Source organism: Cryptomeria japonica, chromosome 6 (genome assembly GCF_030272615.1).
Source record: "Cryptomeria japonica chromosome 6, Sugi_1.0, whole genome shotgun sequence".
NCBI lineage: Eukaryota > Viridiplantae > Streptophyta > Pinopsida > Cupressales > Cupressaceae > Cryptomeria > Cryptomeria japonica.
Genome location: NC_081410.1, coordinates 177,648,387 through 177,663,167, shown reverse-complemented (window position 1 = coordinate 177,663,167; position 14,781 = coordinate 177,648,387). Strand labels below are relative to the sequence as shown.

At 35.9% G+C, this 14,781-nt stretch overlaps 1 protein-coding gene across 1 annotated transcript; it reads left to right on the top strand.

Moving 5' to 3' along the window:
• Positions 1-403: 403 nt before the first annotated feature.
• LOC131052589 (receptor protein-tyrosine kinase CEPR1) lies at positions 404-2,663 on the top strand. The gene is made up of 2 exons (XM_057987177.2): positions 404-1,918; positions 2,057-2,663. Exons 1-2 carry the CDS (start codon positions 1,531-1,533, stop codon positions 2,071-2,073), a joined length of 405 nt encoding a protein of 134 aa, XP_057843160.2. The 5' UTR covers positions 404-1,530; the 3' UTR covers positions 2,074-2,663.
• The last annotated feature ends 12,118 nt before the right edge of the window (positions 2,664-14,781 follow it).

The following is a 14,781-nucleotide window of genomic DNA, read 5'->3' as shown; positions in this document are numbered from 1 at the left end:
TCATACATTAGCTTGCTTCAATACATAGAGTTGTTGCTCCTTTTCATGCTTAGATATATACTCAAAACAGAGTCCCCTACTGTTACATACAACTATCAAACTTTTTCTATAATTTATCTTTTTTTTTTTTCTCACGCTAAAACTGCCCCTATTCTAGTTATTGTATTTCTGCTGCATATTTTCTACAAACTTCTACAATCTTCTATACATACCAGCTGTATGAAAAGACTCGTATTACAGTATATTCATTTTAGAGTAGAAAAGAAGAGAGTATTAAATGCAGTTACAGACTTAGCAAGAAAAGATCTGAGCAAAAAGATTGTCATCAGAAATTATATAATATTTAAATCTGACTTATAAATGTATTTCAAAAGTACGAGGAGTTGAAGAGACAGTAGTGGATGGAAAGGCAGTCTACGGAGGCATAGTAGGTGAAGGTAGTTGGTGATTAACTCCAACATTTTCCTCGTTGTTCAAAACTCTTTCACAGGAGGAATTCCTAAATCATATGGGAATTGTTACACTCTGATTCACTTTCGGGTTAACAATAACAGTCTCAGTGGTATGGTCCCCCCGGGTATCTGGGCATTGCCTCATGTTTACATAATTGATCTAAGTGATAATAACTTTGAGGGTGATTTAAGCACAGAAATAAAAAATGCAAAGAATCTTTGTGTTTTCACCATCAACAATAATAATTTCTCAGGAAGCATACCTTCAGAAATTGGTCAAGTATTGCTCTTGGGCAAAATGGATGCAAGCAATAATCAGTTCTTTGGAGAGCTACCTAAAGAAATCGGAGGTTTGACTATGCTCAGTAGCCTACTTTTGCTGAAAAACATATTTTCTGGTTCGATACTAGATACATTAGGACTCTGCACGGCTCTCTCTGAAATTAACCTTGCATGAAATAAACTGAATGGTTCTATTCCTCAATCGGTTGGATCCATACAAGTTCTCAACTCTCTGAATCTCTCCAATAATCAACTCAGTGGCCAGATTCCAGATACCCTTTCTGCATTGCAGCTAAGCTTACTAGATTTTTCCAACAATCAGTTGATAGGGCCAGTGCCAACAAAGCTCATTAGTCTTTCAGGCAAAAGTAGCTTTTCCGGAAATAAGGGGCTTTGTGTGAATGGAGCCAATTCAGTTTTCTTAAGCCAATGCGCTGTTGTTACTCCTTCATCTTCTATAGCAAGATCCCATGCCAGAATCCTAATAGCAAGCTCCATCTCTGTAGCTGCAGTGATCATTTTTGTAATAGGTTGGGTTTTACACAAAAAAACATACAAAGCACCTGAATCCCAGGAATCTTGGGATCTCAAGTCCTTTCACAGTGTTACATTTACCGAGGATGACATTCTTCATTGCCTAAAGGAAGGGAACATAATAGGCAGTGGTGGGGCTGGGAAAGTTTTTAAAGGAGAATCAAGCAATGGGGAAAGAATTGCAGTGAAGCAGCTATGGAATAGCAACACAGCGAAAGTCAATCATTCAAGAGAGCAAGCATTGAGAAAACGCCAATTTGAAATGGAGGTGGAAACATTGGGATCTATCAGGCACACAAATATAGTGAAGCTGTATTGCTGCTTGTCCAACAAACACTCAAATCTCATTGTATATGAGTACATGAAAAATGGCAGTTTGTGGAACAGATTGCATGGGGAAAATAGGGGTTCAACATTAGATTGGCAGACACGCTATAAAATATTGTTGGGAATAGCTTATGGGTTGGCCTACTTGCATCATGACTGTGTTCCTGCTATTGTTCACAGAGACGTGAAATCCAGTAACATATTGTTGGGTGAAGACATGGAACCCTGTTTAGCTGATTTTGGTGTCTCTAAATGCCTTCAAGTCAGTGGAAAGGGGAATTCTACAGCTGTCATAGCAGGCACTCATGGCTACATTGCTCCAGGTAAGTAATCAATATCATTAAGAGAATTTAATTGTTTTTCTTTGTTTTTTGGGCATTAGAATTAGAATGAAGTTTGTCTGTACCATTTGTAGAATATGCATATACATATAAAGTAAACGAGAAAAGTGATGCGTACAGCTTTGGGGTTGTGTTGATGGAGCTAGTGACTGGCAAACGTCCGATGGAGGATGAATTTGGAGAGAACAGGGGAATTATTGATTGGGTCTCTGCCAAATATTTCTCGAGAGAGAGGAATTATTGAGGTATTGGATGAGAGGGTTTCTAGATTTTGCAATGATGGGATGATGAAGGTGCTCAAAATTTCAGTGTTGTGTACAAGGAGTGTTCCTACAGAGAGGCCTTGTATGAGAGAGGTGGTACAAATGTTGTTGGAAGCACACCCCTAGTTGGAATCGACTTAACGTGTCGTTAATAAATCACTCCCCTGTTAGATGCAATATAATGCCAACCAGATTAGATTGTTTTTCAGGAATGTGCAATTCAATGACCGATAAATTTGGTTCTGAAACATAGTGGATGGATCTATAGTCATCCATAGCATCATGCAGCGTAGAAATATTTGGTCGTGTTCTCACTGTGTAGAAAATTTAGGATCGAATCCCGCCTTTATGTCGCAATAGTCCAGCATATGTACGTGTAGCTAGCTAAATATAATGCTGCATAGACACAGGTCTACATGCATGCATATTCTACTTGTCTACGTACAATACTTTTCTCCCTAACACTTGTCAATCACTCTCAATACAATGCACTCCAATTAAATTTGCATTTTTCACGTTTGCAAATTTGCATTATTTTAAGGAGTTTCTTTCAAGTTGTATATTATTATCTTAAATTACCTAATATTCAATGTTTTAGGAAGTATGTTGTATTTCAACAAGAAACCAATGAGTTAAGTTCATGTGGATTGTTTAATGATTTGCATGAATCTTAAGAGGTACTAATAGCATTTTGAATGATTATTTCTAAAGTTGTATTAGAATCAAATATAAAAATAAGAAAGTAAAGAATAGATAATCAAGAGTGCAAAAGAACTTGCAACAAACTAAAATAGAAAACCTAACACTTAAAACTAGAAAAAATTCATAGAGGCGTTTTCTCAATAGGTCAAAAATGCATCAAGAGTATAAAATAAAACAGAGCGAGTTTCTGATTTGAGGAAGGTGTGGGTGTTCGGTTTGCAAAGTCCTATCTTAATTGTTATTGCAAAATGACATTTTGTATACAAAATAGTAATTGACTAATGTCCAAACTAAAAATTGTATGCAATTTTTTGCACCCTGAGAGCCTCATATTAAATGAAAGTTATAGTTCCTTTGAAATGCATTTTAGTTTTCCAAATAGAGAATTATTACGCTTTATAAACAAGCCAAATGTCTAGTAGTTAAGTACTTAGTAGAAAAGAACCACTTGAGTTGGCCCAAGTTATCTTAAAATAGAGACAATGGTATAAAAATTATTTGAATTTTTTAAAACTTTAGAAACCTAAATATTCAATGAAAAGGTAATATGTGAAGCCTTCAAAATGCATCAACATTATTGTAATGGTAAGATACTTGATATTGAAATGCATTCTAACTTAAGTTGGGAATTTTGAAAGTTCAAATTTTGTTAAAATGACATGTTCAAAACTTTACATTAATATATGAAGCATTCAAAATAAGCAAAAGAAATCTTAGGAATCAATGAAAAAAACCAAATTTATTTGTAGACTATAACTACATCACTTCAAGTTATTTGTACATTCAGATCTTACCAAGTTGCATAGAAGGAAATTAGAAACCAGGTGTAGAAAATGTACAATGTATAGTAGTGTGATAAATTATTATCATGGAATGTTTAAAGTTTCATTTATGTGTTACACAATGCTTTTGGAATTGTTTAGAAGTCCTCAAGTTCAATGGGAGATGCTACAGGTCCAAACTTTATTACGGTAAAAGATGTCTATTCCATGTGTTTTTCAAGGCTTAACCAATTCTCATCCACTGCTATTTATCTTCCTGTTTATTATATTCAAGAATGTAATCAATGCCATTGAGACTAGAGTCTTGATGTAGAGTCTAAGCAGCCCAACTCAAAAATATATTACAAAAATAGCTTTCAAATGCAGTGTTGGCTTTGGTACTTCCACATTCACATGGGTTTAATCAAGTGAAACGAAAACACATATTATTAATAATCTAATACTATCTTAATCCAGATATGTTTTGAGTTACAACATAACTACTAAATCTTCAAAATTTACATGATCCCAAAGCTCTGTAACTCAAAATTGCACAAAGGAAGACATTGCTAGAGAGTGGAAATTGATATTGTAAAAATATAGCACCTCTTCTGAATGCAAAAGGGAATGCATTTCTCTACTTTATATATAATATTTTAGAGGGGATCCATCCATCTATGACATATACTAGTCAGAAGATGAAGAAGAGGCAAAAAAATCTTGTAAGAGAGGAATATGTTCTGAAAATGGCTTCTTTGGTTGATTTAAGGATTAATGAGGCAATGGTTGCTATCACCTGCCCTCGCCTAGTAATGTTTCTCTTTGTTGTTGATGCCATTTGATTACATTGAATAATTTAGTAACCACAAAAGATTGGATACAACCCAAAAATATTTGAATGTGTTAAGCTCTTATGCACAACTGTTCATTTATATAAACATTTGGAGACTATTTATATGGAATTTACTATGGTAAATTGTATTGGATTTACCTAACCTCGGGCTTGAACAAAGGAAGTAAGCAAGTGTTCCATCTACTATCCAAGAGGTAGAGGACTTTGTTGTAACAAGTTGTTTACGTAGCTTTGTAAACCTTAGGAATCTCTTAGTTCTGGAGTAGTTATCCAAAACTCCAAGATATGCCAAACCTAGTAAGTTCGATGAAAAATTGTAGAGATCATGAGGAGTGAATAGTTATAGAGTTGTTGAAATTGGGTATATTACTTACCTACTTGTATTCAAAATTTAAGCCATGTGTGCACCAAATTTAAGCCTTTATAGAAGAAAGTCTACATTTAGACAATAAAGTAAAGCTACTTACAATTTATTTGAATGAGTCCTTAATTTAGCAAAGTGATTGATTGGATCCCACTTGTAATACTCTATAAAATGCTCCATGAATGATCCAGACCAATGTATTTAACAACAATACAAAAGACACACATTAGCCTCAATTTGAAGTGTGAAACAATATTGCTTGTTTTTATGGTTGATTTGCAATGAAACAATTGTAAACTATAGACACCTAAAAATGTCTCATTGATCATGTGCTAATTATTCGTCTAATTGATTAAATAATTCTTTAATTATTTAATTAAGTTAATTAATCTTATTCTTCTAATTTCATATTTCCTCATCATCTTACTAATTATTCTATTTTTAATTCTATCATCATTTAATCATTTAAACCATTTTCTAATGTTAATTAAATATTTATTATTTAATTAATTATGTTTATTAATCCTTCAATTTTAAATAATCCATATTATTTAAATTAATTCATTTTCAATTTCTATCTCTATTCAATTAAATCATTAACCCTTTTCTTAATATTAATTAAATATTTATTATTTAATTAATTGTGATTTTAATCCTTTATTTAAAATAATCTTTATTATTTAATTAAACTCTATTTCTAAATAATTAAATTATTTTATTAACTAATTAATTATTCCAATTCCAAATCCCCAAATTCTAATTTAATCTAATTTCATTAATTCTTCAAATTCTAATTCTTCTAATTTCAAATACATGTGCATGATTTCAAAAATCACATTGAATTCCAAAGTTAAGTTCTAAATATATTCAAATAACAAATTGAATTTAAAATAAATTCAATATTTGAATTAAATCTCATGCAAAGATTAAATTGAAAATCTAAGTCAAAGTGCAAGCACATGCTAAATTAAGTAATTCAATCAATCAATTAATCAATTAATTATCTTTCCAATTCCTATTTCTATCTTCTAGTTAGTTTTTTTCTAAATAAAGCTCGCAATCAACTTTCAATCAGTTAACTATTTCATCCTCTTTATTTCCTCCAATCCCCCTTTTTCATCTTTCAATTAGTTAACTCAATTTATCTATTCAGTCTATTATGTTCCACCCCCAAATTAACAGTTCAACTATCAATCAGCATGTGAGCTCACTTGAGTTCCACCTCTTAATCAATCTGTTCCATCTCTCAATCAATTCTCTCCAAATATCTATAAATTGAGCATTCAATCTCCATTTTCAACAATCACAAATTTTGAATCTTTGTGTCATTTGCAGGTTGCCATTGCGATATCTGAGAGTCATCATACCACAAAGAGGAGAAGAACAATGGAAGTAATATGCAGTCATGGAATATGGAGTTTTAATTGATTATTTTACATTCCTATTTGCTTGATTGTGTTATTTCATTAAGTTTGTTTAGGATTCTTTAATTGAATAGGGATTTGTGATTTCCCTTTTATTTCTTATTGAATGAAGATGAATTTTAGCATACACATAAAGATCGCAAGGAATGAATAGTTACATGTCATTCTTTGAATCCACAATATGTTTACTATTTACTTACCTACATTCAATAGGTAAGAATTTTCCATATTTCTAAATATTGCAAAAACAAATGGTTGCTTCCAATTGGGTCTCTCTATCCTTGCATTAAGGAAGATAAGATTTTTGGAGTTTTCTTTAGATTTTATTTTTTTAGAGTTTTTTGATGAAACTATAGAAAAAAACAATTTGTTTCAAAGAAAAAAATTGGATTGTGCAATGAATGTGCTAGTATAATCCAATAGGAAAATAAATAAATAATTTTGTCTAAATTATTAAAATATGTACAAATAATGAAACTATAGAAATGCAAACATTTTTTTAAAATTCATTAAAATGATTGGTCAAATGGAAAAGTAAAATGCCCCAAATGGATGCATAAGTAATCCTTCTTAGCGGAAGGAACTAATAATTATTGATTAGTAATTGCATTTTTTTTTGTAATGGGTACACAAAAGATGTGTGGAAGGTCAATTAGACAAAAAAAAAATTCCATACATTTGCGCAATATATGGGGTCAATTGGTATTGTTAGAGTAAAGGTTTTAATTTAATCATGTTGATTAAATTACCTTTATTCCTCTCTTAAGATTTCACTTTAGTTTGCATTTGTGACATTTAATAATTATATTAATTATTAAATGTCTACCTATTAGGGTTTCTTTTAGGGTTGCACAATATCCTTTTATAAGGATTCATCATTGTAATTTATCTCTCTCTTGGATGAATACATTTTTCAGCTTTCAGAGCACCCTTGCTTGTTTGTCTCCATCTCTTCTTTCTGTGACAGGTTATTTGCATGCAGGTGATCTTCGGGGTCTGTGAAGTTGGCTTTCTCAACTTCTACATGGTATCAGAGCTGGATCTGCTGCAACTTGTTCAGACTTTTGAAAGATTTTGAGATCCAGGTTTTGGTTGCATCAGATCTGTGTTTGTCTTCTGTTTTTTATTTTGGAATAGGGGGTATTTTTTTTCGGTGCACTTTGAGCCCAAACGGACCTCACCGTTGAGCTCGTAGCGCCCAAAAACCCCTATTTCCATATAAAATTCATCCGATTTGGACACAGTTGCACCAGAAGGCAAATTTTTTTTATGCCCCAAGGCCGTACGGCCCCAGGGCACGCAGACCGAGGCAAATCCAAAAAAAAAAAAAAAAGGCTGTTTGTGTTTAACGGCGGGCGCAGCCAGTTTAAAACGCAGCACCGCCTAGCGGCCACTGCCCGACCGCCGCCGCCGGCGGTCACCACCGGTCGCGGCCAGGCAGCTCCCGCCACGCCGCAAGCGACGCCCGCAGCCGCCGCGCCACCCGCGCTCCGCCGCCCGCGCCTTGCCCACGTGCCGCCGGCGCCGCCACTGCACCGCCCCTGCGCCGCCGCCCCCTGTGCCCGCCCCTGGTCGCCCAGAGGACCAGGGGCTTATTTTTTTTAAGCCCTTGAGGGCTTAAAGGGCCTATTTGGGTTTTTTTGGAGCAGTTTTACTAAATCGGGTATAACTCGGGCATTTTAGCTCGGTTTTTCGAATGAAAATAGGCGTTGGAAAGCTGGTTCCGAGCCCGATCTAAAAGATGGAGATCTTTTTTTCTGATTTTGCCGTTTTACAGTGTTTTTTGCCAGTCAAAGTCAGAACAAGTTTTTTGCACTCCAGGAGCCATATCTTTTGCATACGGACTCCGTTTTTCGAAAGCGAATAGGCGTCGGAAAGGTGGTTCTGTGCTCTTTCCAGATCTATCATGTTTTTTCCAGAATCTGCACCAGGTACATTTTATTCAGTACTTTGTGTTTTAACACATCTGTCACTTACTTGGACGTTTCAGACTTGGAAATAATTTGTTTGCATGGGATGGCTTCATTTGATATGCTTTATCAGTATTAAAGTCATTTAGTCTTAGATTTGTTAATTTGAAGAGTTATCATGGGTTTTTCTACTCACCCTTCAGTTGTATTTCTAGAACGGGGTAATTATGAGTCATGGGCAACGGGCATACTTACACACTGTAGGTGGCTTAATATTTTGCCTTATTTGTATGATCTCATACCTGAACCAGCAACTTTAGAGAGAACACTAGCTTGGGATATCATTAGAAATCACATAGTAGGAATTATTTTGTCTAGTGTTGATTTTGACACTGTGTGGGCTATATCGGGCATTGATTGTCCTCACTCACTTTGGACACGTCTTTGGGAGATCTATGGAGACCCCAGTCTTTCTCCATTCCCAAAGGATCCTGCTTCAGATTGTCTTGTACCCATTGGTTGGAGAGATAACACACCTTTTGATCATGCTACTTTGAAGGAACTTCAATATTTAGACACCCTTACATATTCCGATGAATCAGAGGATTGTCTCACAGTTCCTACTCTTCAGACTGAGATTATATATGTATCAACATCATCTCCTTTTGTTCCTGATCAGTTTGATATTGCCTCTTCTTTGGCTCCTATTGATTCAGCTAAGCAGGACATCATACATCTTTCAGACATGGCTACTTGGGATTCTTATCTTGCAGGCATTTCGTCTTTGTTTGTAGAGTCCTATATTGTAGACTTGGAGGATTACTTTGAGGATTTTCAGCTCCTCTTTGTTGACAGCCATATTCCAGCTGTTAGCCCACCATCATCTGTGCATTCAGAGGTTGCAGTTTTTGAGTCTTCAGTTCAGTTTGGATTTGACATCTTTTGTTTCAGTTCAGACAGAGGGATTCTTCAGCATCCTATTATGGCACACATCTTGAGACAGATTGATTCTTCTCTCTTCACAGGGTTTCTTCATCTTCGTCCTTTGGATCCATTTCTTCCCAAGGGGAGGAATATTATATGTCGCTTCAGGATCTCTTTCTGGCTTCTACCTCAGGCATCCATATGGGCGATAGGAGTTTCTTCATTGTGGGGGGGGCTTCTAGCCTCTTTCTTTTTCTCCTATGGAGACCATTGTATATGTACTTATATGATAGGAGTTGTCTATGGGGGGTATCATGTTATCCACCTCCTATCTTTCTGTTATTAGTGCATTTATTTCTTTCATCTCTTTTTGGAGTAGAGTTTTTCCCATGAGGTTTTCTCTATTTCTCCACTTTACAGAGATTTGGTTGTAATTGGGTACCTGATCAGGCCTTGTTGCCGGGACCCAAGTTTACTTTCTTGCATTGTAGTTACCTTTGCTTTCTTGCACATGTTTGTAACTGCACTTTTGCTCATCTTAAGGGGGGGTGTTAGAGTAAAGGTTTTAATTTAATCATGTTGATTAAATTACCTTTATTCCTCTCTTAAGATTTCACTTTAGTTTGCATTTGTGACATTTAATAATTATATTAATTATTAAATGTCTACCTATTAGGGTTTCTTTTAGGGTTGCACAATATCCTTTTATAAGGATTCATCATTGTAATTTATCTCTCTCTTGGATGAATACATTTTTCAGCTTTCAGAGCACCCTTGCTTGTTTGTCTCCATCTCTTCTTTCTGTGACAGGTTATTTGCATGCAGGTGATCTTCGGGGTCTGTGAAGTTGGCTTTCTCAACTTCTACAGGTATGTCATTTAACAAATGATATTGTTTGTGCCAAAAAGATCGGAATGGAGAAGTAATAGATTTAAATCAACTATTCATCCATTTATATAAATCCAAAGATGAGTGAAATAAAACCTCTAAATCAAGATGATAATCAGGCTCCATTACCCACATGCTCATGTTATGTTCTCAATAGGGGGAGAGAGAAAGAGAGAGAGAGAGAGAGAGGGGGGGGGGGTTTAGATATAGAGAGATAGGGATAAGTAAGCCAAGATGGTGTCCAAAAAGGGGGTATAAGTGGACACTTTTTTGCTAAAATTAGCTAAACCTAAACTTGGAGGAGAAATTTGAGAGCCATCCACTCAAAATATAAAGATACTCAAAGAACAAAGATTGTATTACTCTAAATCTTGTTTCCAAACTACTAATTTTTTTAAAACTAGATAAGATTAAGGGGGTCAAATCCTTCATGCATTAAAAATAGATCCGTATTTTTTCTGAAAAATATAACATAGTGTCTGACGTGCACATCAAAAAAGTCATAGTAGATTTAGTATTTTAAAAAATCCTTTGGTAGAAAGATATTTAAGAGTGAGCACTAGAAGTTGTGTATTTTTTTGTTGAGTATTTTTTTTTATGAGTTTTTGAATCGGGCACATCCTGAAAATCATATACACGTTCATGCATGAAGTATATCTTGCACCAAAATAATCGAAAATGAATTTATTTATTTGAAAGTGTAAAGAATCAAGTGCACTACAATAATATATAAAGATTTTAAAATTTGGATAATTAGATCAAAAGTTATTAAAAAAATGGTACACATATGTCTCTGAAAACTATGGAGACACTAGTAAAAGAAATTCAAGAATAATATGCTATTGTTGTTAAACTTTTTAAAAAATTATATGGTTAGAAAGCTTAGAAGATGGGTGAAAATATGGTGGCAATTTTAGAAATACCTAGTTGATGAGGTGTAAACCTAATTATGACAAGGTCAAGAAACCAACTTGATAAAACAAAACACGTCAAAAAGGAAGGAAATGGAGGGAAATCAAACTTCCAACCCCCAGCCTTGACATCCAAGCCTATTCACAAGCCTAAATGCACTAAACGTGTATGGGTTTCTTTAAATTAATAGCACGTATGAGGTTTGTAGAGACAAAAGCGTGTATGAGGTTTGTAGAGACAAAATCTCGTATGCGTTTTAGGTAAAAAAAAACCTGTACTGGTTATGTTAACATAAAGACATTCTAATATATAGAAATATATATGTATGTGTGTGTGTGTGTGTGTGTGTGTGTGTGTGTGTGTGTGTAAAATGTGTATGTGTATGTATACATATATGTATGTAAAATGTATAAGGTCCCTTAGCACACCATATGACCCCTTAAGAGCATATGATGTCCTAAGGGGTCATATGATGTTCTAACAAATGTGCGGCCCCATTAGGACCCCACATGACCCCTAATGACACCATATGATCCCTTAGGACCATGTATGATATCCTTAGGGGTCATATGGTGTCCTAAGGGGTCATATGGTGTTGTAACACATGAGTGGCTCAATTAGGACCCCACATGACCCCTCAACATGTGCCACATGATCCCTTAGGAGCATATGATGTTCTAAGGGATCATATGGTGTCCTAATGGTATATGGTGTTGTAACACATGTGTGGCACCATTAGGACTCCACAAGACCCCAACAACACCATATGAACCCTTAGCACACCACAGGACCCCTTAGGACCATATGATGTCATAAGGGGTCGAATGGTGTCCTAAGGAGTCACATGGTGTTCTAACACATGCATGGACCCATTAGGACACCACAAGACCCCTAATGACACCATATGACCCCTTAGCACACCACATGACCCCTTAGGACCATATGATGTCCTAAGGGGTCGTATGGTGTCCTAAGGGGTCATATGGTGTTCTAACACATGTGTGGCCCCGTTAGGACCCTGAAGACCCCTAACAACACCATACGACCCCTTAGCACATAACATGACCCCTTAGGACCATATGATATCTTAAGGGGTCATGTGATGTCCTAAGGGGTCATATGATGTTCTAACACTTGTGCAGCCCCATTAGGACCCACAAGACCCCCAATGACACCATATGACCCCTTAGGACCATGTATGATATCCTAAGGGATCATATGTTGTCTTAAGGGGTCATATGGTGTTGTGACACATGTGTGGCTCAATTAGGACCCTGCATGAGCCCTAATGACATCATGTGACCCCTTAGCACACCACATGACCCTTTGGAGCATATGATGTCCTAAGGGGTCATATGGTGTCCTAATGGGTCATATGGTGTTTCAATACATATGTGTCACCACTAGGACCCCACATGACCCCTAATGACATGATAAGACCCCTTAGCATACCGCATGACCCCTTAGGACCATATGATGTCATAAGGCATCATATGGTGTCCTTAGCAGTCATATGGTGTCCTAAGAGGTTATATGGTGTCCTAAGGGGGAAAGATGAACCATTTTTACAATATAAAAAGTAGTACCAATACTACTTACGAAAATAAGTTCAAATCACCTAGGCCCTTAGCACACCATACGATCCATTAGGGCTCCACATGACCCCTATCGACACCATATGACCCCTTAACACACTATACGACCCCAAGTAGGACCATATGATATCCGAAGGGATCGTATGGTGTCCTAAGGGGTCATAATATGGTGTCCTAAGGGGGCAAGACAAACCATTATTATAATATAAAACACAATTCCAATACTGCTTACAAAAATAAGTTCAGATCACCCAAGCCCTTAGCACACCATACAACCCCTTAGGACCCCACATGACCCCTAACGACACCATAAGATCCCTTAGCACACCATACAACCCCAAGTAGGACCATATGATATCCTAAGGCATCATATGGTGTCCTAAGGGGTTATATGGTGTCCTATGGTCTCCCCCCCTCTCTCTCTCTCCACTCTTTCTCTACCTCTCCCTCCCTCCCTTACCAACTCTCTCTCTCTCTCTCTCTCTCTCTCTCTCTCTCTCTCTCTCTCTCTCTCTCTCTCTCTCTCTCTCTCTCTCTCTCTCTCTCTCTCTACTATAAGTAACGCATATGGGTTTTAAACATAAGAAGCTGGGTGTACGAGTTATGAGAATTATTCGGGCTGACAATTAGCGATCTTGTTGATTCACTTGGTGACCTTTCAATTTGGTATGTTTTTCTCATCGTAGAAACTTTCTTCGATCTCTTCTATCTCTTGGATTTCCTTCCCTTATGGTTATCGCTAAGAGTTACAACGATCAAACATCATTGGTGGGATAATAATTATCGGAGTCATTAAAGAAATCTCTAGTAGAAGATTGTTATCTTGTTGATATGAACATCATCTCAGACATAGAGTCTTTCATTATTTTACCTTATTGGTATGACTCTTGGAGTCGAGATAACATTAAATGTTTCTTCTTGATTTGAGCAAGTCTAGGCAAGGAAGACAATCTTTCATTTTACCTTTCTAGGTGACAAACGGATCTCCTACTGATACATTTGACATCTTCCTTTGTTGGGGTGACTTACTTAGTCGGCCTATCCTTCATAGTTTCATCTTGATAGTATTGGTCTCACCGATTTACTTGGCTCATCTCGTTATTTGGATCAATGTGAATCAACCTGATATGCCTTCATGTAGTTCCATCAAGGTGACTTTCACTGTCAAGCTGACTTATAGGATCTCACCTCGACTTTATAACTCCTATCGATGTCAAACTCATCAACCAGACTCTTCCCGATAGTCTTCCACCTGTGGATGTGTATCAACATGACATATGAAATCGGGTTGACTCTTCCCAATAGTCTTTACTATAAGTAACACACACGGGTTTTAACATAAGAAGCGTGTATGGGTTATGGGAATTATGAACATTGGTCTATTGGGGTATTTTTAGGGACTAATTATGCATACTGATTAACTAAACATAACCCATATGTGTTTCTTGCACATATTTTTATTTGGTCAACGACCACAAAAGGAGTTTTTGAAGTCATTGAAGGCCACTGCAACTGATACTGTGATTCTATGATAGTTTTATATGTCAAAGTAATTGAAACTTTTGTTTTGCATTATTTCAAATGATTGAATTGTTGTTCTAATTAGTTTGGTCAATATTATTGTGATTGTTTAATAGTTTTGATTATTAAAAATAATGATAATATTTATTTTTATGGTCATTTGATTGTATAAGTTTTTGTAACATATATGTGGAAAATGATTCTATTTAGGATAATCATTATTAACAATGGGAAAGAACAAGCGAGGAACAATCGAACAATGAGAGGTTGAAAAGGAAAGACAAAGGTAGCGTATGAAGAAATTATGTGAACTAAGAACAATGGGACAAGAAGGTATGTCATCCACAACATCTCAATTAGATGTACCAAATGAACCTAATGCAATTGAGGAATAAATCACAATCAATAATCAAACAAACGATGAAGATGTACCAACAACATTTGATTTACCGAATGAACCTAATGTAATTGAAGAAGAGACCACAATGAATAATCAATCAAATGATTAACATACACCAGCTCAATTTGATACGATGAATGTACCTAATGCACCAATGTTAACACCTCCTATACTTATTCATAGGAAACCAGAGTATCTAATTGACATCGATGAGAATATTTTGAAGCCAATGCCCGATAAAATAAATGAACGAACTTGAAGAAGAATGGTTAAAATAATATGGAAGATGCACCAACAACATTTGATTTACCGAATGAACCTAATGCAA